Source organism: Oncorhynchus gorbuscha, linkage group LG17 (assembly GCF_021184085.1).
Source record: "Oncorhynchus gorbuscha isolate QuinsamMale2020 ecotype Even-year linkage group LG17, OgorEven_v1.0, whole genome shotgun sequence".
Classification (NCBI taxonomy): Eukaryota; Metazoa; Chordata; class Actinopteri; order Salmoniformes; family Salmonidae; genus Oncorhynchus; species Oncorhynchus gorbuscha.
Window position 1 is genome coordinate 45,423,721 of NC_060189.1, and position 27,327 is coordinate 45,451,047.

A 27,327-nucleotide genomic window follows, 5' to 3' on the forward strand; every position below is an offset into this window, starting at 1 on the left:
GCGATGCGGAGCAGGGAAACACCGTTGATGCGAGCTCTCTTCCACGAGCCCGGTGACGAAGATCTACCCGTCGTTCTATGCGGATGGCGAGAGCAATCAAAGAGTCCACATCTGAAGGAACCTCCCGGGAGAGAATCTCATCCTTAACCACTGCGTGGAGTCCCTCCAGAAAACGAGCGAGCAGCGCCGGCTCGTTCCACTCACTAGAGGCAGCAAGAGTGCGAAACTCAATGGAATAATCCGTTATGGACCGTTCACCTTGGCATAAGGAAGCCAGGGCCCTAGAAGCCTCCCCACCAAAAACTGAACGGTCAAAAACCCGAATCATCTCCTCTTTAAAGTTCTGGAATTTGTTAGAGCAATCAGCCCTTGCCTCCCAGATAGCTGTGCCCCATTCACGAGCCCGGCCAGTAAGGAGTGAAATGACGTAAGCAACCCGAGCTCTCTCTCTAGAGTATGTGTGGGGTTGGAGAGAGAACACAATCTCACACTGCGTGAGAAAGGAGCGGCACTCAGTGGGCTGCCCGGAGTAGCAAGGTGGGTTATTAACCCTAGGTTCTGGAGGCTCGGCAGGCCAGGAAGTAACAGGTGGCACGAGACGTAGACTCTGGAACTGTCCAGAGAGGTCGGAAACCTGAGCGGCCAGGTTCTCCACGGCATGGCGAGCAGCGGACAATTCCTGCTCGTGTCTGCCGAGCATGGCTCCTTGGATCTCGACGGCAGTGTAACGAGCGTCTGAAGTCGCTGGGTCCATTCATTGGTCGGTTCCTTCTGTCATGCAGGTGAAAGAGGACCCAAAAGCGACTTAACAGAAACAGAGTTTATTTAAGTCCAAAACGGAATAACAGAAATCCTCTAGACTTGTAGAGGGGAAACAACTGGAGAAGCGGCCACAGACTGCAGGTCGCCGGGTAGGCGCAGGCCGTAGTCGACAGAGACACCTGCTCACACGCAGCATCTGATGAAGGCAAAAAACACGACAGGACAGGGCGATACACAATCACGGCAAAAACACGACAGGACAGGGCGAAACGCAATCACAGCATGGTGAATACAATACAAGGAACCGACGGGACAGGAACGGATCACAAAGGAATAAATAGGGACTCTAATCAGGGGAAAGGATCGGGAACAGGTGTGGGAAGACTAAATGATGATTAGGGGAATAGGAACAGCTGGGAGCAGGAACGGAACGATAGAGAGAAGAGAGAGCGAGAGAGTGAGAGAGGGAGGGGGAGAGAGAGGGATAGAAGGAGGGAAAGAACCAAATAAGACCAGCAGAGGGAAACGAATAGCATGGGGAGCACAGGGACAAGACATGATAATAAATGACAAACATGACAGCTACACAAGTACAATATGCATGCTTGGCACACTAAAACAAAAATTTGGTTTCTTACATATGTAGGATCTTAATTTGATCAACCTGTTGCAGGAGAACTTTCGAGCAATCTAGGAAAATGTAAATGTGTAGTGTATTTGAGGTTTAGAATTTCTAGAGTTTGTAATTTCCACTTTGAAATTTCAGACTTGATCTGCCCTAATGTATCAACCCCTACAAAAATGTCCATTAATTATAATCCACATAATAATTCACATTTCATGTTGCTGCAGGATTATTGTCCTGCTGTTGCAAACTGGCACACATTAAGATCCTACATCTGTATGTCACTTCCTGTTTAGATATGTCCTATGCCAGATCCCCACCTGAGGGCGGGCTGAGGCAGCACGCTGACCAGAGGTTGCGAGGCGGCAGTGGAGCCCGGGCTGACAAGTTGTCATCCTCCCACCAGAGCAGAGCTTCCCAGGACCCAGACCCACGCTCTCAGTCCGGTGCCCTTGGCGGACACAGTTGGAGACAGGAAACCTCCCCTGGTCACCAAGAACACGACGGCAGCCAGGACGCGTGGGATAAGGGCAGCATGTTGGGAGCGGGCCATAACAAAGCCAAGCCCTCCTGGAGGCCAATCCGGGAAGTTCTGAATGTGGACAGCGTCTTGAACGACCTTGAACGGCGACAACAACAGCAGCACTATGGCGGTGGTGGTAGCCCCCGGCTCGCTAAACCCTCCTATCAGGAGGTCCCGCATGGCAGCGAACAGGACAACCGGGACTGGGAAAAAGAGCGGGAAAAGGATAAAGAGCGGGAACGGGACCGTCTCAGGATGAGGGAAGAGTGCAAGCAGCAGAAGTGCTTGATGACAATTTACGAGGACGAGCAGCGGCAAGAGACAGAGAGCCACAGCTCCCTCGAATCGGAGGGCAGGGCAAGTGGGCACGGCGACCAGGGATGTGGAGGGGATGGAAGCAGCGGGAGTAGGGCCAAGGGCGGGGCCAAAGCCCTGTTGCGCAGTGACACCTGGACCATCCAGAGAACTGAGTCGGGATACGAGAGCAGCGACCGGCTGAGCAGCGGCTCCACCAACCCTGACTCGCCAGGGGTGGACAGCTTTGCCGGGAAGGAGCAGCGGTTGACACCAGAGGTGCAGTCTCAGAGGTATGATGGCAGACTGGGGTTTAAACCCAGCTCTAGAGACCGGGCTTTAGCCTGCTGAGCTAAAATCTAGGAGCATAGATTAATGCCAGGTGTGCATTCACAAAGGTGGACTTTGTTTACATTCAAATCTTGTATTAAGTGACTGTAATGTTGTTAAGTTTAATCGAGTTCATGTGTTGACACCTAATAAACATGCCTTATATTTGTTTATATAGATGTTTTGTCTTTTCAGGGGACCCATGTGTTTCCAGACAATAATACAATGAATTTAACACTTTAAATGTCACACAAGGATAGTTGTACCACAATGTCCATCATAAACTTAGTCTCTTGGGTGAAACACAATGATCTTACTCTCTGAAGTCCATTTTGGCAGAGTTGTTTCAGAGTTTAAATCTTCTTTTCTTTTTTTTGCAGGGGTCAGCTTCACCCAAACAGGTGCAATTCAAAACCTGATGCGGTACGCTCCCCTTTGCATCCAGGTAAGTGGATGTTCTGCGCTTTCGAGCATGTGTGTTTAATATATAAGTTGTACAGATGTATGATCTTAATTTGATCACTCTTTTGTAACTGAGAATTTTTCTGCACAGTGGGAAATGCAGATGGGTTTCATTATTTACACAAATTCACTGAAAACACGCAAAAACACATGGTTATATTAACAGTACTTCACTTTTCATGAAGCCTAATTTTGGCCGGTTAATAGCCTAATCACTAATATAGCCTAACCACCGATCCCGCAACATTCTGCAGGATTATTTTTGCTGCGACAATACTAGTCAATTAATATCCTACAGCTGTAGTACAGTATGTTTAGTGAAGGTTCATTGTTTATAGTTTAAACTGAAACTGAGTCATGTTCTCTCTAAAGGACAGTTTGAAAATGTACTAGGGTGGGAGGGCTGCTCCAAAACGGGAAGGTTGTCTAACTTTTGTTTTGCTTTGGGGAGGGTTGTGTGTTTTATTTATTGGGCAAAGGGGAGGGTAGTACATTTTTTCCCCCTGATTTACATTCACCATTTTGCAGGTTTTCATGTCTTCCATATAGCCAATTTCCTCATCTGTTTGTTTTATTAACGTTGTGAGAACAGCAATTATAGATGATTTGAAGCTCATTAAATAATGATCTGAGAACATGTTTCAATAAGACGTTTAATAACACTGCTACATTAGGCTAACTGTTTTGAACTCCAAGCACAGATGGTACACATTATATTCATTTCCTTATGTTCTCTATCCATGAAAGTAGTCCACTTTGCCACCAGGATGGAGCTAGCATGCATCGTTTTTTTTTTACTCATACCAAGCTGTTCATTTTAGTCAATTCAAACATACCCCATTTGAAAGGAAACAAGCCCTAAATAAGGCATACGGGGCGGCAGGTAGCCTAGTAGTTAGAGCGTTGGGCCAGTAACAGAAAGGTTGCTAAATTGAATCCCGAGCTGACAAGGTACAAATCTGTCGTTCTGCCCCTGAACAAAGCAGTTAACCCACTGTTCCTAGGCCATCATTGTAAGTAAGAATTTGTTCTTAACTGACTTGCCTGGTTAAAATATATATATATTTTTTTTAAAGATAGTGGATAGAGAATGTGCCCTCAGGAAAAAATTCACACGACTTTACTTTTTCCACATCCACATTCCACTTTTTCCACAGCAATTTTCAAGTCTTGCCATAGATTTTCAAGACAATTTAAGTCACAACTGTAACTAGGCCACTCAGGAACATTCAATGTCATATTGGTAAGCTTCTCCAGTGTATATTTGGCCTTAAATTGTTGTCCTACTGAAAGGTGTATTTGTCTCCCACTGTCTGTTGGAAAGCAGACTGAACCAGGTTTTATTCTAGGATTTTGCCTATGCTTAGCTCTATTCCATTTCTTTTTATCCTAAAAACCTCCCTAGTCCATTCCCATGACAAGCATACCCATAACATGATGCAGCCACCATCATGCTTGAAAATATGAAGAGCGGTACTCAGTGATATGTTCTGTTGGAGTTTCCCCAAACATAATTCTTTGTATTCAGGACAGGAAGTTAATTTCTTTGCCACATTTTTTTGCAGTTTTACTTTAGTGCATTATTGCAACAGGATGCATATTTTTATTATTATATTCGATATAAACCTCATGTAGGTTATTGTTGTGGAGTAACTACAATGTTGTTCCATCCTCAGTTTTCTTTGATTACATCACATCCATTAAACTGTAGCTGTTTTAAAGTCTCCCTTGGCCTCTTGGTGAAATCCCTGAACAGTGTCCTTCCTCTCCAGCAACTGAGTTAGGAAGGTCACCTGTATCTTTGTAGTGACTGGGTATATTTATACACCATCCAAAGTGTAATAAATAACGTCACCATTGTCATAGGGATATTCAATGTCCGCTTTAAAAAAACATCTGGAAATGGGTGTCCTTTGCAAGACATTGGAAAACCTCCCTGGTCTTTGAGGTTGAATCTGTGTTTGAAATTCACTGCTCAACATACGTTCTTTAAATATATGTAGTTCTGTCCTTGAGCTGTTCTTGTCTATTGATGTGCAGTACTCCAGGATAATGTTTCCTCGTGGTTCTATATGAAGTCATGTTTTCAGAACATTAAAGAAAACTTTCCATAAAAACCACAAGAAAATATTACTAACATTCAAAGAACGTTCTAAGAATGTTATTTAAAAATAGATACAGTGCCTTGAGAAAGTATTCACACCCCATTGACTGTATTATGTGTCATGTTTTGTGTGGACCCCGGGAAGAGTAGCTGCTGCTTTTGCATTAAGAAAAGGTCTACTCCTGAACATATTTAGGCTTATCATAATAAAGAGGTTGAATACTTATTGACTCAAGACATTTTAGCTTTGAATATGTTATGAATTTGTAAACATTTCTAAAAACATAATTCCACTTTGACATTATGGGGTTTTGTGTGTAGTAGGCCTGTGTCAAACAAACTCAATTTAATCCATTTTAAATTCAGGCTGTAATACAACAACATTTTGAAAAAGCCCAGGGGTGTGAATACTTTCTCAAGGCACTGCATCTATTTTTAAATTACATTCTTAGAACGCTCTTTGAACATTAGTAATACTTTCTTGTGTTTTTTATGGAAAGCTTTCTTAATGTTCTGAAAACATGACTTAATATAGAACCATGAGGAAACCTGCAGAAAACATTATCCTGGAGTACTGAAATTCACACAGAAGAACGTTGTTTCTTAATGTTCTCTGAACATTCTGAGAACATTACTTTAAATAGAACCATGAGGAAAACTTTAGGAAACGTTACGCTGAAGTACTTAAATTCCCTCCTAAGAAACATGGTTCTCAGAATGTTACACTACATGATCAAAGGTATGTGGACACCTGCTCATCAAACATCTCATTCCAAAATCATAGGCATTAATATGGAGTTAGTCCCCCTTTTGCTGCTATAATAGCCTGCTTGCAGAAGTGTTTTAGGGAGTGTTGACAGTGATGAGGGTTGGTCGTTTGACCGAGGGCCCCTTACGGACGCAGGCAGTGATCGGTGAGATCCTAGTTGAAGACAGCAGAGGTGTATTTAGAGGGCAAGTTGGTCAGGATGATATCTTTGAGGGTGCCCAAGTTTACAGATTTAGGGTTGTACCTGGTAGGTTCCTTGATTAACAGCCATTCAATTAATATAAAGAGACTTCTGTTACAAAACACACAAAGGTTTCATGACATTTGGAGATTGTCAAACCAAGCCTTCAATACTGAGTAGGGGGGGATGTAATTTCTGTTTTGTCCAGACTGACATACTCTTCTTGGTTCTGGTGATAAGTGCTCAAAGTCGGTAATCAGTATGCAGTTATATGTTGCTTATTGGTTGTGTGTGGTGCATTGGCGCAAGAAACCTGTTGATAGAAAATGAATTGCATATATTTTATATAATTATAAATATAGCATCAACATGTGGAAAATACGATTTCCCCCTAGCTGATCGTTGTCTGCAGCCGGCTCTGGTCGTAGTGTAATGATACAGGCAGGGAGAGTGAGCCTGTCCGTCCTTGGTGGTCGGCAAACCCTCAACTTTCTGAAGTTGATATCCACGTTAATAAACACAGGGTTGCTACAGTTATTGTTATTTATGGTGGTAATCATTATTTTTTATTTGAGGGGGAGGGTGTGCAATATATTTCTTTCATGTGTCAAACTGTCCCTAAAGAGTTCATAACACCAAATCTCTCAGAACACTTGAAAAATGGTGTTATTCTTACAAAGGTTTAGCGTTATACCTGCAAAATCATAGTAATAGTTCTAAATCAATACATTACATAATGTATCTTCTATCTATTGTGATCGAAATGTTATACTTAATTTTCATCACACTATCATAGTGCAACCCTTGATAAAATGTTCAAACTGTATTAAAAGACGACTCGTATATACTTCCGAGCAACGACAAAATCCTCAGTGTTTTGAAAAGAGAGATACCAGTATTATCTTCCCCTCCCCCATACCAACAGTTTCAGGGAAACATAGGCTTTAAAAAAAAAGAAGGAAAAGCAGATTAAGGGACTGTTCATTTTGATCCCCTGACTTAATGGTGCTAGATTATGGCCAACTGAATATGGGGGCAATAGGCCCTAAACGCAAAGGACCTTTGTCATGATTGTCAGAGCCCTGGTGAGTCATGCAAAATCAAGCCCTTCAAATCTCTTACGTTCTAATCTGCACTAGCTATTTAAAATACATGACGATATCCGAGAAGAAAACGCTAAATAAACCTAGTGTGGAAATAGATTTTGAGCCGAGCTAACAAATGGCCTACTGTTGCTACTGTAAATAGCAGTACTGTAAGTAGCACGTCAAAATCTATCAGACATGTGTAGTGTACAGTAGGATATGTGTTGTGTTGTACTGTAGGTCTCTGACTATTTTCCACACTGAGAATGAGGGTAGGCAAAAATATAAAAATACAGTAACATCCTGACTTGATCATTTGTTGTTGTCATGTTGAGAGGGAGATCTTATTAAACCTTGCCTAGGCTCGACCCTATTGACTTTGTTTCCTAGAGGGAGTTTGTTGCGGTCTGCCTTGATAGCTATATTCTAGATTTGTAGATTCTGTGCTCGCAACATCTTTTGACAGGATGCACATTAAATCCTATGTGAATTTGAGGGAAAAGATTACCTTCTATTCACATTTGATCCTATGTGTATTTGATGAAAAATATGATATTCTATGCCATTGTATTTTATGTGTATTTGAGGGGCCAGAGTATGGCATTTTTGTCAAGTGTTCAGAGGCTAAAGAGGACATTTTAGTCACATAAAAATAAACATTTTAAACACCGTATGAGTGAGTAAATGTACACAATGTCAATTTGGATTGTGCGCTGGTTGACTGTTGGTCTCTAGAATGCCAAAAAGTTGATTTAACCTGTTCACCCATTAAGCCCCTCCACATTCATTAATCTGACAGTAATCCCCAAATGCTTGTTCAGATGCCGCAGCTGGACTTGACTGTTTCCGCCTTAGTCATTGTTGTTAATATGTTAGCTTGTGTGTAGAGCACTGTGTGCTCCAGTAGGATATGTTCCCCGTAAAATATATAAAAGCTAAGCTATTCAAAGCTTTTATTGCAACTGAATTAAGTGCTGGCCCCTTTTTTACATTTTCATGTGATCGAGTGTTGGCTGCAAACACTCTTTCATAGTTTTATGCAAGAGCATAGAGTTGAACATGTTTTATCCCTTCACCTGAATATGTTAACTTATAGCAATTCTTCCTTCTACAGTCAACCTGTGTTAATCTAGAGCCAAACCGACTCCCACAGCTTTTATCCTTGCATGGACCTCAGTGGCAGGAAGGGAAAAAATGACGCTTCTATTTTTAAAGTGGATGAATTTAGCATGCATACTGCCTCCTGCCGTGCTGACCGTCTGCCGATTGGTCAATCCAGTAGCAGGGTCAATGGCGGTGGAGATCAACCCTGTGGTGCCATCGTGCGTCAGAAAAACAGAACTGCTTTTACTCCCCCAACTCACTGGCACTGTGAGACAAATAGGCTATCTCCCTGAAGATAGGCCCTTCCCTATTTCTCTTGCTCTCTTTCTCTCTGTCTCTGTGTCTGTGTCGACCTGCTTGTCCATCCCTCTCCTTTCTTTCTTTCTTTCTTTCTTTCTTTCTTTCTTTCTTTCTTTCTTTCTTTCTTTCTTTCTTTCTTTCTTTCTTTCTTTCTTTCTCCTGCTCTAATGTCTCTCCTGTGTGTTGCTCTGTTCGTTTTTTTCTCTTCTCTGCGATTAGATGTTATTTTCTTTGTGTCTCTAGAAAATGTTGGTTAAAATGAAAATGTCAAATACTTATTCCTAATTTATAAATCATGAATAAATAGACCTGATTAACTGTTGAGGTTATTTATTCAATGGAATCACCCCCAAGTTGTATTACTTTTCCCTTCTGGACAAAATATCAATATTTATCGTGGGGAAAAACTATCCATACTTTACATATAATGTAAATAAATAACACCATAAAATGTTGGTGATTGCATCATTTTGGGGTTTCCTTTTCATTTTGTCCTAAGCAGTGAGTGTGTTCATTTCAGCTTTGTCTATTTTTCTTCTAGGTAAACATCAACTGACAACTCAGGGAAAGAATTGTGACCATCAAGTTTCACATCTCCTGAAAAGTAGTCCAAGTTCAAGGTAATGTTATGTTGATATGTTTGATGTCGTTAATTGTCAATGTATACATCCATATTTTGTGCATTTAGAAAGTATATTGTGTTCTATTCTACAGACAGAAATGTAGATACAGCCCCTGTAGTTCTAAGAAAGGAGCTGGTCTGGAGAGGGACGCCAGCTCCTCAGACAACAGGAGCAGTCACATGATGGAATCGCCAGAGATGAGTAACAACAACAGAGGTGGTCACCATGGCGATAGCCCCGCCCTGCGGCGCTTGGGTGAACCCAGCAGCTCGGAGTGGAACAACTCCGACAACCTGACTGGGAATCTCTCAGAACCAGAGGACAGTGCCTACCGCTCCAGCAACAGCAAGCCCCTTCTGTCCGAGTTGCCCTGTCCCCCCCACCACCTAGCCTTCCACCAACCCCCCCTTATCGAACTGGAAGAGCCCTCATCCCAACATCAGCCCATCACGCCACCACTACCTCACCCCAAAGCCGCCCAGCGAGCTTCCCCTCACCAGGGGGATGTTGGCCGCCACTGCTTCCATCCCAGGCTACTCCAGGAGCCCTCCCAGACCAGCCCCCGGCCCAGCGTCCGGCCCACCTCGGCCTCACATACCCCTATCCCCAACCGGAGGTCGGAATCCAATGGCCCTCTGCAGAGGCCCTCGTCGGGTGCCAGCTCCAAGTCGGGCTCGGACCCAGAGAGGAGTAACCCGTCGTCGGGCGAAAGTGAGGAGAGGCTGCCCATCTGCAGGCCACCTGGAGCCGAGTCAGCGGCAGCCCAAGGGGTTTCCCTCACCACGTACTTCAACGTGGACAATTGCATGACGGACACATACAGACTTAAGTACCATCACCAGCGACCCCTCCTACTCTCGGCTATCGTGCCGCGAGCACCGACGGAGCCCCGAGAACATCCCAGCCACCACCTGCACCCCGCAAACACACACTCCATGCTAGACCCACCCAAAACCCGGCCTGATGCAGGTAAGCTTGTACAGTCACAGCGGCTTGTAAAAACACCTACGGACATTCATGTACAGTACACTGTTCCAAAACGACATGTTCTCCTCATACTGTACAAGTGGTCTCAACAGTAAAATTACAACTGTAATAAAGCATAAATATTAAAGCATCCAAATATTTTAAATGATGGCATCTGCCCAAAATTTGCTTTGACATCATCTGTAAAAAATAATTTTAAAAAATGTAAAATGTCATGTGTTTTTGCATTGAGTTCATCTTCATCTATATTGTTTTATTTTTTTCCTCGAAAACAGGCCATAACAGCAATAAGCCCACTGCAAAATGGAACCCAGTGACAGCCAAAGCACTGGATGAGCATGGCTATTTGTGATGGTATTACCTGGTAAGTGATACACAGTTCCTCTTTTCAGCACTTTTTTAATAGCTCCGCTACCAGGTCCTTCTATGAATACAGATGCAGTTTATTTTGTACAAACATTGCTGCACTCGCCTGAGTCAAAATCAGTGAGAGAAGGCCAGACACCAAATCATTTAATTTCACTGGAGATGATAATGCATGACATTTCTTATTTTAATTTAATGCAGTAAAAATATATATATTCATCTGTTTACCAGGATTTAAGCTGTTCAGTACCACTACTCAGGACATGCACTGACTTTGCTACTTATTGAGGAAATATTTGCTGACAGTAACCATGTTTCCATCCACCGTTTTTATGCGACTAAAGTGATAGCGTATTTTAAAAAAAACATGCCAGATGTGATGGAAACCGTTTCAATACAATTTTATAAATGCCGATAGATCATTTGTTTGTGTAACGGTTTTCTTGTGTCGAAGGAGAGGCAGACCAAAATGCAGCGTGGTTTCTATTCATGGTTCTTTAATAAAGACTCTACACATGAACAAACTAACAAAACAAGAAACGTGAAAACCCAAAACAGCCCTATCTGGTGCAAACACAGAGACAGGAACAATCACCCACCAAAACCCAACACCAAACAGGCTACCTAAATATGGTTTCCAATAAGAGACAATGACTAATATAGAAATAGACAAACTAGACATGTAACATAGAATGCCCACTCAGATCACACCCTGACCAAACAAAACATAGAAACATACAAAGCAAACTATGGTCAGGGTATGCCAGTTTGTTCGACCTGGGAATTGTTTTGTCTGTAAAATGTATCATGCGAGAAATGGTGGTGGAAACGCCTTTATAGACATGTATTGATATAATAGCCATCATATGGAAGTAAACTGTGAGTCACAAGATGATATGGTGTGTGGTCCTCCCACTATGGCTTGGAAAACCATGAAGTTCATTAGGCTACATGTGATAAGTGATGATGAACTTCACATGGTGGTGAAAGTACACATTGATCTTGATGCTCCTTTCCGATATATATCGAAGGTCTTATGCTGGTGACATGATGATCGATGCTTGACTGCCATTTGACAAATACAAATATTCTCGCTCTTATATATAATAATCTCATCATGTAGACTAGCCTACCCGCACAGACTACCCGCACTGTATCTGATAGTTGCTGGTTGAAAATACAATCGACACATTACCGTATTATCAGCAGGTTTGCATGGGCGGGAATGTCGGCTTTCCATGGTGACATCACCATGCGGTAAATTGATTAATTGACCAATAACAAAGAAAGTCCCAAACCTCTGTGCCAGTGACAGCCAGTTTTCAGTTTCCCCCTCCCCACTCAGACCACTCCCAGACCGAGCAAATTTTTAGTTTCAGAAGTTTTTTTTACTAAAAAGCAATTATTTCCCATTTTAATGGAAATCTATTACAGTAAGGTACTTCATTGTTACCCAGAAACGATTTGATATTGATAAATTAACAGCTGCATTGGGCCTTTAAGAAATGCACTAACTAAGCTGCTCTGGATAAAGGTGTCCGCTAAATGACTAAAATGTCAACTTAAACAAGCAAAAACAAGAGCTGAACAATGCACAACCAATAAACCAGACTTGGGTCAAATACATAGGTTGAATACTTTAAAATATATGTTAATCAGAAATATTTAGTTTGCGTGGTGCCCTTCTTTTACTGTTGTGTTGGTTTCATTGTACTCAACCAAATGAAATTAAACTCCCATGTATTTGAAAATATTTTACATTATATATTTTACCCAAGTCTGCAGTACAAGAAGTGTATAAGGACAAGAAATGTTTTTAGTAACAAGCTCTATAGCACATTGGTAATGTGGGCCACTGTAGCTTAGCTGGTAGAGCATTGCGCTTTGAACACAGGACAGTGGGCCTAGTGGTTAGAGCGTTGGGCCAGTAATGAATGGTTGCTGGACAAATCCCGAGCTGCCAAGCTAAACATCTGTCGTTCTACTCCTGAGCAAGGCAATTAACCCATAAACAATTTATGTATGCTTTGGATAAAAGTGTCTGCTAAATGGCATTTCTTTCTTGGAAATGTACTCATGGCGTATTCATGGCGCACACATACAGTATGATCCATATCATAGTAATCTAATGTCCTCTTCTTACTCATAGGTCTGATGTCCATGGAAAATAATCTATTGAACTGGATGCCAAAGAGTCTGCTGACTGGAAAGGTGTTGCTCCTTCAATTGAAATCAGTGTCAAATGCCAAATCACTGATGCACTGTGGGTTACAGAAGTACTTATATGTATTTTGAAGTAAGATAGTTTGATAGTCCACTGTCAGAGAGAAAAATGTTTATGTATGTTGATAGATGAGTTGGAAGTTGGAAAGGGCAGTCCAAGGCATATTACAGTAAAATATAATGATAACCTGTTGAATATACACTTGCTACAGTGTGACATTGACCTCTGGGATCAAGAGGTGTATCTTTTGGTTTAAGGTAATGTGCATCCCTGATTGTGTGGCCAACACAAATTTGATTTCCGAATATGAGCACCAAATTCAGCAATCTCAGAATACAAACACTAACATTGTGTTTGCATACTTGTTATCCTGCTGAATAGACAACTGTTACAATGTTAGCCAACCTGCATGAGGACTTATAAAGAGGTAACAATAGTGATGTGTACAGTATGAGCATGCGCATGGCATACTTTACATTTGTATCCAACCGACATCCAAATTCCAATTGGTTTATGTTATTGGGTATACTTCAATTATATCTTCACTTTTTTGGGGACCTGCCTCAATTTTTCCACGTACAGTACCATGCAGTACCAGTACCATGCATGTACTTTATAGGCCATGAGAGACATGCATCTACATGCATGGAGAGACATTTATTTCAACCACTGCTAACTTGACCAACTTTAGCCACTGCCAACCAAAAAGTAAAAGGAATGATAGGGGAAAGCTCACTATGTTCAGAATCTGTGGCAAAATCACCTCTAAGTAAAATCAATCAATCAATTATCCACTGCTCTAAAAAATAAAGGGAACACTTAAACAACACAATGTAACTCCAAGTCAATCACACTTCTGTGAAATCAAATTGTCCACTTAGGAAGCAACACTGATTGACAATAAATTTCACATGCTGTTGTGCAAATGGAATAGACAACAGGTGGAAATTATAGGCAATTAGCAAGACACCCCCAATAAAGGAGTGGTTCTGCAGGTGGTGACCACAGACCACTTCTCAGTTCCTATGCTTCCTGGCTGATGTTTTGGTCACTTTTGAATGGTGGTGGTGCTTTCACTCTAGTGGTAGCATGAGACGGAGTCTACAACCCACACAAGTGGCTCAGGTAGTGCAGCTCATCCAGGATGGCAATGCGAGCTGTGGCAAGAAGGTTTGCTGGGTCTGTCAGCGTAGTGTCCAGAGCATGGAGGCACTACCAGGAGACAAGCCAGTACATCAGGAGACGTGGAGGAGGCCGTAGGAGGGCAACAACCCAGCAGCAGGACCGCTACCTCCGCCTTTGTGCAAGGAGGAGCAGGAGGAGCACTGCCAGAGCCCTGCAAAATGACCTCCAGCAGGCCACAAATGTGCATGTGTCTGCTCAAACGGTCAGAAACAGACTCCATGAGGGTGGTATGAGGGCCCGACGTCCACAGGTGGGGGTTGTGCTTACAGCCCAACACCGTGCAGGACGTTTGGCATTTGCCAGAGAACACCAATATTGGCAAATTCGCCACTAGCGCCCTGTGCTCTTCACAGATGAAAGCAGGTTCACACTGAGCACATGTGACAGAGTCTGGAGACGCCGTGGAGAACGTTTTGCTGCTTGCAACATCCTCCAGCATGACCGGTTTGGCGGTGGGTCAGTCATGGTGTGTGGTGCCATTTCATTGGGGGGCCGCACAGCCCTCCATGTGCTCGCCAGAGGTGGCCTGACTGCCATTAGGTACCGAGATGAGATCCCTTGTGAGACCAAATGCTGTTGCAGTTGGTCCTGCGTTTCTCCTAATGCAAGACCATGCTAGACCTCATGTGGCTGGAGTGTTTCAGCAGTTCCTGCAAGAGGAAGGCATTGATGCTATGGACTGGCCCTCCCGTTCCCCAGACCTGAATCCAATTGAGCACATCTGGGATATCATGTCTCGCTCCATCATGTCTCATGTCTCATTGCATCACAGACTGTCCAGGAGTTGGCGGATGCTTTAGTCCAGGTCTGGGAGGAGATCCCTCAGGAGACCATCCGCCACCTCATCAGGAGCATGCTCAGGCATTGTAGGGAGGTCATACAGGCACGTGGAGGCCACACACACTACTGAGCCTCATTTTGACTTGTTTTAAGGACATTAAGGACATTACATCAATGTTGGATCAGCCTGTAGTGTGGTTTTCCACTTTAATATTGAGTGTCACTCCAAATCCAGACGTCCATGGGTTGATACATTTGATTTCCATTGATAATTTTTGTGTGATTTTGTTGTCAGCACATTCAACTATGTAAAGAAAAAAGTATTTAATAAGAATATTTCATTAATTCAGATCTAGGATGTGTTATTTTAGTGTTCCCTTTATTTTTTTGAGCAGTGTATTTATAAAGCCCTTTCTACATCAGCAGATGTCACAAAGTGTGTATACAGAAACCCAGCCTAAAACCCCAAAAGCAAGCAATGCTGATGTAAAAGCATGAACCTAGGAAGAAACATAGAGAGGAACCAGGCTTTGAGGGGTGGCCAGTGCTCTTCTGGATGTGCCGGGTGGAGATTATAAGAATACATGGCCTTTAAGGCCAGATTGTTCTTCAAGATGTTAAAACGTTCATAAATAACCAGCAGGGTCAAACATTAATCACAGTGGTCATAGAGGATGCAACAGGTCAGCACCTCAGGAGTAAATCTCAGTTGGATTTTCATGCCCGAGCATTCACAGGTCGAGATTGTTGAAAGAGTAGATCCGGCATAAGGTAACCGGTTCGATAAACAGGTCAGGGTTCCAGGCAGAACAGCAGAAACTTGATCAGCAGCACAACCAGGTGGACTGGGGATGGGGACAGCCAGGAGTCGCCAGGTCAGTTAGTTCTGAGGCATGGTCCTAGGCCTCAGGTTCTCTGGGAGGGGAGAAAGCGAGAGAGAGATTGGAGAATTAGAGGGAGCATACTTAAAATCACACAGGACACCTGATAAGACAGGAGAATTACACCAGATAGGACATACTGACCCTAGCCCCCCGGCACATAGACTATTGCAGCATAGATACTGGAGACTGAGACGGAGGGGTCGGGGGACACTGTGGCCCTGTCCGACGATACCCCCGGACAGGGCCAACGAGGCAGGATATAACCCAACCCACTTTGCCAAAGCCCCCACACCACCAGAGGGATATAAACAAACCACCAACTTTCTACCCTGAGACAAGGCGGAGTATAGCCCAAAAACATCTCCCCCACCGCACGAGCCCAAGGGGTGCAAAAACGGTGAAAAAAGCTAGACCCCTCCTAGGGACGGCATGGGAAGTCAGTGACTTAGCCCCAGTAATTGGGTCAGAGAGAATACCAGTGGAGAGAGGGAACCAGCCAGGCAAAGACAGCAACGGTGGTTTGTTACTCCAGTGCCTTGCCATTCACCTTCACACCACTGATTTGAAGGTATTTGAGTTGATTTTGTCGTGCAATGTCGTGCAATGTTGAACATGGTGAGCTTGCCCCTATCACTCCCATTGTTAGTAGTGGCTATTTAAACAATTCATCTGGCTCTGTAGACTACTTTCAGAGTAAGTGGAAAAAATAGAGTCTGAAAACAGTGAAAATAACCTTTTAAGTTGTCATTATTATTATTTTTTTATTCAGTGAAGATAACGGTAGGGATTCAATATGATCACGGGTTATAGATATTGTAGCTTTTAAAGGCAATGTTCCCACATTCACGGAGATCCTATTCACGGTAAGTGCTGATAATGTTGTCTCAATCTGAAAATTAGCATAGTGTCCCAAGGTGTGGAATACTAATGTATGCAAGCATGATGGTGTCAATATGTTTTTGTCAATGCCTATAACCTGCGATCAGATTCAATCCGGGCCAAGGTGTGGGACACTATGCGAGCATGATTGTGTCAATATGTTTTTGTCAATGACACCCATAGTATCACAATTTAAGGTGCAATTTATTACAATTTTGATAAAGATGATAGCAAGTTGTCCTCTAGATGTTTTTGAAGGAAGCCAAACAAATATCATTCACATTAGAATTCATTTTATACCGTTTTCATTGTGTAAGTCGGGTCATTTCCTGTCAAAAACCAGGAACCATAACTTCTACTTATTTTCATGTTTTTTTTTTTTACATACATCATTTTGATATTTCACATTGTGATTGGAAAATAGGAATACATTTTTTTTTTAAAGTCAGTTAAGAACAAATTCAGCCTACTGGAGAACAGTGGGTTAACTGCCTTGTACAGGGGCAGAATGACAGATTTGTACCTTGTCAGCTCGGGGACTCAATCCAGCAACCTTTTGGTTACTGGACCAATGCTCTAACCACTAGGCTACCCACCTACATATTAGTTAAATAACCCAATGGGAAATTGCTTCAGTTTTGGTGATAAAAGGCCCCGTGTAGATTTCTCCCGTGTTCTATATATATTTCCAAACTATGAGGTTGGAATAATACTGTAAAATTGTGATAATTATAGTGTAAGAGCTGTTTTGAGCTGTTTGAAATTTCTCAAAGTTTTGGTGAGAGGGAGTTTTGGCCTTCCATGGTGACGTCCCCATGCGGTAAATTCTGCTAAATGACTTAAATGTAAATGTAAATTAGTTTTTAGACCAATAAGAAAGAGAGTTCCAAATCTCTATGCCATTAACAGCAGAAACATCATTTTGTAGTTTTCCCCTCCCCAGTCAAACACTTCCAGACAGTCCTAGCAAATTTCTTGCTTGAGAAATTGCTATTTCCTAACAAGCTATTTTTGTTTCTTTTTGACCATTTTAATTGAGAACAATCACAGAAACTAGTTGATATTGAGTGGCTGCATTGAACCTTTAACACTTCATAGTTTAACACTTTATGGGTGACATTGTCTTCCCACAGAGTGACACTTTTGCTTATTTTATATAGGTGGGATGGTACTTTATCCATGGGGATTTCTGAACACTGCAGCTCATGATTTATGTTGCAATTTTGCAGCATTTGGACATTGCCTTGGATCACTTGCCATTACATATTGAAAATGTTATAGGTCGTTTGCTTATGCAAACTGCTTCTTTGTGAGAGGAAAATGGCACATTCCAGATATCTCAACTCCATTGCCTGTTATAAAAAAAAATTGCAACGGAGCTACATCGTGGTTTTATGGTATTTAAGTCATCAATGGACAAAACCACTTGCAGTTAACTGGGGATACGTACAGTGCCTTGCAAAAGCATTCATCCCCTTGGCGTTTTTCCTATTTTGTTGCATAACAAACTATAATTTAAATATTTTTATTTGTATTTCATGTAATGGACATACACAAAATAGTTCAAATTGGTAAAGTGAAATGAAAAAAATAACTTATTTCAAAGAATAAAAAAACGGAAAAGTGGTGCATGCGTATGTATTCACCCCCTTTGCTATGAAGCCCCTAAATAAGATCTGGTACAACCAATTACCTTCAGAAGTCACATAATTAGTTAAACTGTCTACAGGTGAACTTTATTTAAGTGTCACATGATCTCAGTGTGTATATATATATATATATTTCTACGCCTGTTCTGAAAGGCCCCAGAGTTCGCAACACCACTAAGCAAGGGGCACCACCAAGCAAGCAGCACCATAAAGACAAAGGAGCTCTCCAAACAGGTTAGGGACAACATTGTGGAGAAGTGCAGATCAGGGTTGGGTTATAAAAAAATATACGAAACATTGAACATCCCACGGAGCACCATTAAATTCATTATTAAAAATTGGAAAGATTATGGCACCACAACAAACCTGCCAAGAGGACCGCCCACAAAAATCATGGGCCAGGCAAGGAGAGCATTTATCAGAGAGGCAACAAAGAGACCAAAGATAACCCAGAAGGAGCTGCAAAGGAGATTGGAGTATCTGTCCATAGGACCACTTTAAGCTGTACACTCCACAGGGCTGGGCTTTACGAAAGAGTGTCCAGAAGTGGCCAGAAGAAGAAAAAAGCCATTGAAGCATGGTGGTGGCAGCATGCTGTGGGGATGTTTTTCATCGGCAGGAACTGGGAAACTGGTCAGAATTGAAGGAATGATGGATGGCGTTAAATACAGGGAAATTCTTGAGAGAAACCAGTCTCAGTCCGCCAGAGATTTGAGACTGGGACGGAGGTTCAACTTTTTTTTCCACCCCCCCAAAGAATTGACTTTGGGGAGGTGAATAGTTATGCACACTCAAGTTTTTTTTTTGTCTCATTTCTTGTTTGTTTCACAATAATAAAATGTTGTATTTTCAAAGTGGTGTAAATGAAATGATAACCCCCCCCCCCAAAAAAAAATGTTTTTAACATAATGATTTATTTTAATTGCAATGTTCCTCTATCCATTTGCAATATGTGCAAAGAACAGATACAGCAATTGCATGGTTGGGCAGAAGCATTAACAAAACTTGAGTCTGAATCTTGCCCCATGTCCCAGAGTACCCTGGTACTTTCAGAAAAATAATTTACAAGGATAGTTCACCCAAATTACATGTTGGTCTATGCAGTCTATGGACAAGGTAAGACAGCAATCCATGCTTTGGTTTTGTTTAACTGGCCACTGTCTCCAAACTTTTTAGCATGTATGGCACAAATTCAATGCAAGTCAATATACCTGATATTAGAATTGTTCACGTTTCAGGTCCTACATGTTGACTCATCGGCATAAAATGTAGTGCAGCATCTATGGGCAAAAATCTTAACGAGAAAAAAGCTATTGAATACTTTGCATCTTGGCTGTCACTTTTCAGTTAGCAAAACAACATTGATTTTTCTTTATGGATTATGCTATTTATTTGACTCATAATCCAATTGTGTACTGTCATTTAAATGCATGCTGCTTTGAAATCACGGTTTTGCCATTACTTCTAGTAAAATAAACATTTTGTAATGGTAAAATAATTGTTGACATTTTTGCTTTCAAATAATTTGGGGTAAGACTCAACAAACTGGGACCTTCCAATAAAAATGGATGTCATAGTATTTGTTCACTAATGTTCCTGGGCTGCTGAAATACTGTATGAATCCCCATTTATATTTTTTAATGTAGCTCAACATGAAAATGTGTCCCCAGTTCTCACTGGTAGTGTTTTTATTTGCTTGTTGTAAAGTTGGTTATTTCAATGCTTTACATTAAATGATTCATGTATTATACAGTTTATTATTCATTTATGTAAGTCTTGCTTCTCACGGGCTATTTTTGGGAGTATGGACTTCGTATATGTTGCTCTGCTGTTGTATCTGGAGTGCCTTTGCATTTGTTTTTCCATGAGAAAGTTGAACAGGTTCCATTTAAAAAGAAACCTGTACAGTAGAGCTGACTGTGCACACTTTATATTTTTGGAGATGCCTATGCATTTATATTTATTCATTGTTTAATAAACTTAAAATGATGCAATCACTAAACGTGTTTTGCATGCCTCTGGTTTATGAAGTCACTTGATTTCCATTGATGATTGCCAACAGTGAGTCAGTCATTGGCAATAGCGTATTGCAGTACTGTGCTTGTACTCATCTAAATCGTGAATATTCATAAATATCTGTATACATTATGTGCACATTGAGAAATTCAGAAAATGACTCCATAAATAATTAAAAAACATGTTTACTTCTTAAAATATCAAAACTTGAAGTGCAAATCAAACATGCTTTATACATTTCTATTACAAATAGTTACTTTTGTACAGCTAATAATTATGTTGGTGTTACAAAGACCTGAAGTGGTCCAATGGCTTAGGAAAGGTTGTAAAATGTTCAGTGTCACAATGGTATCATTCTGGATTTGAAGGTAACGCTTCTTGTTCTTAGCGGTTGGATTGGTTGATCGGTTTCCTCTAACCCCTCTTGAAAAATCTCTGGGCTTCGACTCCATCGTAGCTGTAACTCTGTTGGAGGAAGAGTATATATATGTATATATATACACAGTATATATATATTTTATGACAACAAAAATATCTTACAACCAGACCTGGTTCAAATTCATATCCATGACAAACACTTCTGTCAAATGCTGCACTTGATTTGGTTTCCATGTACAATTGAACCAATAGAATAGTCCCAACATTGCAAACTCCAAGGTAAATCAAGATGGGTACTTTCAAGCATTTGATTTGTACTTTGGCCAAGGTCTGCTGCTTGTTTTCTTCTTCAAAAGTGTAAATAAGTTTTATGGAAGTTTTCATTAAGGGTGTGTAAAACATTTTCCAGAGAGAGTAACTAACCTGTACAAGTTCCTCTCCAACAATGGCTCTAGTAGTTGTCAGCACCTTTCCATTGTCCTTTCTGGTGAATGTACCTTTCATCATGTCTCCTTCCATGCCCCATGAACCCTGAGGGGTGAAAGGTCAAATAATTCATCATGATAATGGTCCAAGAATCAAGTGGCAACATTCCAGGTAATTGTTGTTGCAGTCATGTTGCACATCTCAAAAGATTATATCATATTCATCTAGTTGCTGAAAGGTTTTATACTTCATCAGGCCTGTGGTTATACTTTATATGCACAGTAGTAAACTGTACACAATAAATAAATGGATTGTGAATGAACCGGTATCCTAGTGTGGACACATTGGAATGGTACTGAACTGTTTCATTGAGTAAGAATAATTGCCTTGTACTTTGCAATTCATTATCAAGTACTGAATAGCTTCTCAATAGCTTTTGAGCACAGAAAAATAATGCAATAAACGTTTGTTATTGGAAATAACAGATAGGAATAAAATATGTGGAATTGTGGTATGCACCCATTCAATTATATTGTTACTCATTTATTATCCTGGGAATACACTATGCATCAACATAACAACTATGCCTAGGCTCTTCCACAGCTATTGTCTGTATGGCAGCAATAATATAATACTATATAATACTGTATAAATGCATTGCTTACTGATATCATTGTCCCATCTGCAAGGGCATACTCAAAGGTGACTCCCAGGGTAAATTCCAAATCCAGTGTGCGGAAAGTACTGGACTCCTTCACGACAAACTTGTCTCCAGTTTGTTCAAGGATGATCTTGAGGTTATCGTGAGCGGCCAGCTTCCTCTTGACCATGTTGACTTCTGTGAACAGACACACAATCCATGTGTCCAACACCAAATCTCATTGAACCATGCGCAAACAACTATACAAGATATTTCATCTGCATGTACTACAGTGCAGCGCCTGGCTAGAGATGATGCATTCATTTGACAGTGCCTTAGGTGCAAGGTGCACACACAGTCCTCTAATCTAAAGGCATTTAATGGATTAAAAATAGCTTTTATACAAACACTGAATTTGCCTGTGGTACAAAACGTGATTTGCATTATTTCTTAAATGCACTTTGTATGCCTGTTTATGTATACATTTTGTAGGCCTACTTGTCTTTGCTTTCAAATACATTTGTGCCATTTGTGCCCAAAAGTCTTTCCCCCAAAACAAATTTTCCAAAAACGATCAATCTCTTACCCATCTGCTCCATGAATTTCTCATAGTTCTCGCTGCGGTCTACTTTCCAAGTGCCGTTGTAGGTCATGGTTGCTGGAAGGGTTGGACTGGCTCTACTCTAAGGAGTGACCTGCCTTAGCCTACCACCTGGCCTTTTAAACCATGTCCCGTGTTAGCTCACTCTCTTATCGCTCTCCCCTATCTCATATGCTGATGTGGCTGTGTAAAGCTCATATTTCCTCAAGGCTACACAAGTCATAATCTCCCACTGTGTAGTTCCAATAGCTGTGACTGGGTATAATGGGAGTTCCTTTAATGATCATACAATATGCAAGGGCATTGTTCTGACATTCTTTGCCCTTTACTATCACATAGTTATTTGTGGTCACAGATAATCTGTTTACAAGTGCTGTGCTTTGGATGTACAGGATAGTTCCTTTGTTATAAACAATGGGTCACTGTTTTCCATCTATTTAGTAGAGCAGTACTGCTGTTGCTCCTACTCCTACTACAAGTAGTAGTAGACAAGTAGTAATAGTAGTAGTGGTAGTAGTAGTAGACAAGTAGTAATAGTAGTAGACACGTAGTAGTAGTAGTAGTAGTAGTAGTGTAGTAGTAGTAGACAAGTAGTAATAGTAGTAGTAGTAGTAGTGCAGTAGTAGTGGTAGTAGTAGTAGACAAGTAGTAATAGTAGTAGACACATAGTAGTAGTAGTAGTAGTGTAGTAGTAGTGGTAGTAGTAGTAGACAAGTAGTAATAGTAGACACATAGTAGTAGTAGTAGTGTAGTAGTGGTAGTAGACAAGTAGTGGCAGTAGTAGACACGTAGTAGTAGTAGTAGTAGTAGTAGTAGTGGTAGTAGTAGTAGACAAGTAGTAATAGTAGTAGACACGTAGTAGTAGTAGTAGTGTAGTAGTAGTGGTAGTAGTAGTAGACAAGTAGTAATAGTAGTAGACACATAGTAGTAGTAGTAGTGTAGTAGTGGTAGTAGACAAGTAGTGGCAGTAGTAGTAGTAGTAGACAAGTAGTAGTAGTAGTAGTAGTAGTAGTAGTAGTAGTGTAGTAGTGGTAGTAGTAGTGGTAGTAGTAGTGTAGTAGTAGTGTAAGTAGTAGTAGTGTAGTAGTAGTGTAAGTAGTAGTGTAGTAGTAGTAGTAGTGTAATAGTAGTGGTTGTAGTAGTAGACAAGTAGTAATAGTAGTAGACACATAGTAGTAGTAGTAGTGTAGTAGTGGTAGTAGACAAGTAGTGGCAGTAGTAGTAGTAGTAGTAGACAAGTAGTAGTAGTAGTAGTAGTAGTGTAGTAGTGGTAGTAGTAGTGTAGTTGTGGTAGTAGTAGTGTAGTAGTGGTAGTAGCGGAGCTCAGCAATTTAACAATGTATTACTGTCCCAAGCTGCCCCTTGGTGGTACCTTGGAATCGTCTGATCACAGCCTCTGAAAAACAAACATCAAATATTAGTTAAAATTATGTGTCTCCTAACCCCATTTTTTCTCTCCTCTCGCTCTCTTTAGGAGATATTGCCCCTCCCCTGCCCCGTTCTCTCTCTCTCTCTCTCTCTCTCTCTCTCTCTCTCTCTCTCTCTCTCTCTCTCTCTCTCTCTCTCTCTCCTACTCTCTCTCTCACACACTTTTAGGGTCTTTTGGTTATTTGTGCTGAAAGGGGTCTAAAGTGAGAGGTGAGCAATTGAAAATTGAAAATGTATGGGACTAACTTTCAGAAACGAGTCATATAATTGTATCTTTGGTTATATGTATGTCATTATATACTAATGTCACTATGTTTCTCTATTTGGTTAGGTCAGGGTGTGATGTGGGGTGGGCATTCTATGTTTTGTTTTCTATGTTTCTTTATTTCTATGTTTTGTCCGGGTATGGTTTTCAATCAGGGACAGCTGTCTATCGTTGTCTCTGATTGGGAATCATACTTAGGTAGCCCTTTTTTCCCACCCTCCTTTCAGTGTGGGTAGTTGACTTTTGTTAGTGGCACTATAGCCCTGTAAGCTTCACGGTTGTTTCTATGTTTGTTGTTTTGTTGGCGACATTTTAAATAAAAGGAAAATGTACGCTCACCATGCTGCACTTTGGTCTACTTCTTTCGACGGCTGTGTCAACTGAACAGAAAGATAAACACAACTTGAAACAATTTAAAAGATTTTACTGAATGACCGTTCATATGAAGGAATCAGTTAATTTAAATAAACTCATTAGACCCTAATCTATGGATTTCACATGGCTGGGAATACAGATATGCATCTGTTGGTCACAGATCCCTTAAAAAAAAGGGGCCTCACAATGGGCCTCTGGATCTTATCACAGTATCCCCCCCCCATGTGCTCCCTGCTGCAGCCACTTTCACATTACTCTCTTTCAAATCTCATCTGGTGGGTGATGCCACTGCAGTCATTTTTGCACCAGAAAGCTCACCACTCAGAAACTTCACCACTCATCTAACAATCACACAAATTGAATACTAAATCAGTTCTTAGTTTGGGAGTGGTAATAAACATGTGTATTGCATTTTTTGTGTTTGTTAGCTGTTGTGTGGTGAACTTGGCCACTGTGTCATCACCCACCAGATGATATTTGAAAGACAGGCATTTTAAAGAGAGACTAATTCACTCAACTGGCTTCTGTTGTTTATTTGTAAGAAAACCTTGTATCTCCAAAATGGAAACTTTTCAGGAAATGGACAGCACAAGAATGTAGGTGAAAGGTAGGTGAAAGATTGAAGAGTTCATTCCTTCCCACTACTCACATCAACTCTATCTGGAGTTGGATGAGATTCATGGCCACGTACAAACTAAAGCCCTGTTTGTACCTGGTGCTCACGTGTGTGGTTGTCGTCATCCGATCAAGATGATCCAATCACCATAATCTGATCAAAATTTGCCTTACCTACACTTGCCATTAAAATGTGTCTTTTATCTGTCCACTGTGACCACATTGTGACCAGATTTTGTGGTTATATGGCCATATTTTGGTTACACTTAAAACATGAATGTATAAGTATTTCATCCATAAACTAATAAATAACAGTTCATAAACTACATTTAAACACCTTTATAAATGTGTTTTTTCAATCAAGTAAACCTTAAACCAATCACCTCAAATGATTTAATTTGATATTTTTACTATTTCTTCCTAATCGTGTATATTTATTCAATAGCAATGTGCTGTATATATATATTGTTTATTTATTTTACATGATGTATAGTTTATATTGTCTCTTTGGTTTGGATTGTATGTAGTTTGCGGTGTCATCCTGCCTGCAGATCAAATGTCCCTATTAGTCCATGGACTAAATATATGATGACTCTATATAACTAAAATGCTTTCTCAATGGATCTCCTTGTTGTATGTGAAAGGGTTCATAACATTAATGTACAGATAACCACAATTTAGCTACCTCCACTAAGTGGTTATCATACTGAAATATAACATTGACCTCAGTGAAAATCTTTTTTAATCATCTGCATCTCTGATAAAGTTTGATTCTATTAAGACTTTAACCTTAATAATCTTCCCACTACTTCACCTAAAAATGATGACCTTTGTAGCTGTCAGTTAATATTGCACAGGGATAGTGTTGGCCCTAAAAGATTACTTCTTGTGACGTCTTTACTTTCCTATAGGAGAATAGCAGATGATATTTTCTGGTAAGATGCCCTCAGTTTAGGAGGTCTGCCACAATAAGAGCCAATGGGGGAAATAATCTGACGTGTAGGAGAACATTGGCTGTAATAAATAGATTGATGTTTGTGTGGCACTGGGTTGCTGTGTTTCTACTGTCCATTTCTACAAATTTGTGTAGCTTTCTTTAAAATGAAAATATAGGTTAATAGATAGAAAAAATGATTCCCTGTCTCTCACCATTTCAAACTTGTATGCTACCTACAGTATGTCAGGTTCTTTCCAATAAAGAATTGTACCATATTCACCATGGTACACACTGATTTAGTCCAGAAGTCTCGAAATGAATGAATTAACGAGTACTATACAATATGCAGACATGACACAACTGTCATCCTAAGAGATCCTTCTGGACACCATTTGAAATTAGCAAACTTCACATGACCTTTACATACACCTCAAAGAAGCTGTTTTTGGAAGATACCTTTCTATTTTAGCTGTGGTGATGTAATCAATCAAGGGAACATTACTCAACAACGTAGATGTGGGAGGTTAATCATTAACAGCATTATACTCAGTAGTAGTGATAGGCATCAATATGGAAAGGCCATATTGATTATGTGTAAATCATTTTAATAATGATTTCGATATCAAGCATCCAATTGCGTTTGAGCGCGACACATAAAAAGCTCAGAAGAAAGGCCAAGAGTACGCCACGTAGTCTAAGCTTGAATGAATAATTCACACTAGCAAGAACAGCGTGCTGGTTTTTATTTTCTTTGAAGTTATCGAATTATTCCCATGAAAACCTGCAACGAGATAACTCAGAAGTGTGAGTGCTTTTATAAATTGTGAATCACAGCACATTAAAGGGAATTGAAACATTGAAACATAATAATACTTCATATGAATGTTTGTAAAGCTGATAAATGTGCACATCTGGTTTAAAACATTTTACAATTTTTTTATTTAATTTAGTTGCTTATTGAGATATATCAGTTACAGGAGATGGTGAATGGAGAAAATACTAAGACCGATCCGATTGCGCTTTTTCGACAATGCACAATTTGAAAGGTAATTTCCGATTGAGCCAACATATGCAGAATTGACAGTGAATTTTGTCTCTGCAAACGCGGAGATCTTTATAGTAGAGTGGCCAGACGGAAGCCACTCTTCAGTAAAAGGCACATGACAGCCCACTTGGAACTTGGCAAAAGGCACCTAAAGGACTCTCAGACCATGAGAAACAAGATTCTCTGGTCTGATGAAACCAAGACTGAACTCTTTGGCCAGAATGCCAAGTGTCACGTCTGGAGGAAACCTGGCACCATCCCTACGGTGAAGCATGGTGGTGGTAGCATCATGCAGTGGGGATGTTTTTCAGCCGCAGGGACTAGGAGACTAGTCAGGATAGAGGGAAAGATGAACGGAGCAAAGTACAGAGAGATCCTTGATGAAAACCTGCTCCAGAGCGCTCAGGACCTCAGACTGGGGTGATGATTTACCTTCCAACAGGACAATGACCCTAAGCACACAGCCAAGACAATGCAGGAGTCGC

General features: G+C 40.9%; 2 protein-coding genes across 2 annotated transcripts in view; one reads left to right on the plus strand and one right to left on the minus strand.

Annotated features, from left to right (window-relative positions):
• Window positions 1-13,628, plus strand: part of LOC124001838 (inactive ubiquitin carboxyl-terminal hydrolase 53-like) — a 62,582-nt gene extending 48,954 nt beyond the window's left edge. Inside the window, exons 14-19 of the mRNA XM_046308958.1 lie at window positions 1,684-2,497; window positions 2,915-2,979; window positions 9,081-9,159; window positions 9,254-10,131; window positions 10,425-10,513; window positions 12,665-13,628. Of these exons, the coding sequence (XP_046164914.1) occupies window positions 1,684-2,497; window positions 2,915-2,979; window positions 9,081-9,159; window positions 9,254-10,131; window positions 10,425-10,501 (1,913 nt within the window). The 3' untranslated portion in view covers window positions 10,502-10,513; window positions 12,665-13,628. The remainder of the gene's footprint in view (window positions 1-1,683; window positions 2,498-2,914; window positions 2,980-9,080; window positions 9,160-9,253; window positions 10,132-10,424; window positions 10,514-12,664) is intronic.
• Window positions 13,629-20,299: 6,671 nt separating this feature from the next.
• LOC124002134 (fatty acid-binding protein, intestinal-like) lies at window positions 20,300-22,324 on the minus strand. The gene is made up of 4 exons (XM_046309432.1): window positions 22,163-22,324; window positions 21,602-21,774; window positions 20,934-21,041; window positions 20,300-20,597 (listed from the first exon to the last, which is right to left on the minus strand). Exons 1-4 carry the CDS (start codon window positions 22,227-22,229, stop codon window positions 20,547-20,549), a joined length of 399 nt encoding a protein of 132 aa, XP_046165388.1. The 5' UTR covers window positions 22,230-22,324; the 3' UTR covers window positions 20,300-20,546.
• Between the last annotated feature and the right edge of the window lie 5,003 nt (window positions 22,325-27,327).

What these genes read in the sequence shown, in the direction of transcription:
- LOC124002134 (XM_046309432.1), bottom strand. Translation starts at nt 22,229, where the DNA reads ATGACCTACAACGGCACTTGGAAAGTAGACCGCAGCGAGAACTATGAG. An exon ending in CAGATGGGACAATGATATCA is followed by an intron (nt 21,042 to 21,601) that starts GTAAGCAATGCA and finishes TTCACCCCTCAG; the next exon opens with GGTTCATGGGGCATGGAAGG. An exon ending in TTGGAGAGGAACTTGTACAG is followed by an intron (nt 20,598 to 20,933) that starts GTTAGTTACTCT and finishes TTCCTCCAACAG; the next exon opens with AGTTACAGCTACGATGGAGT.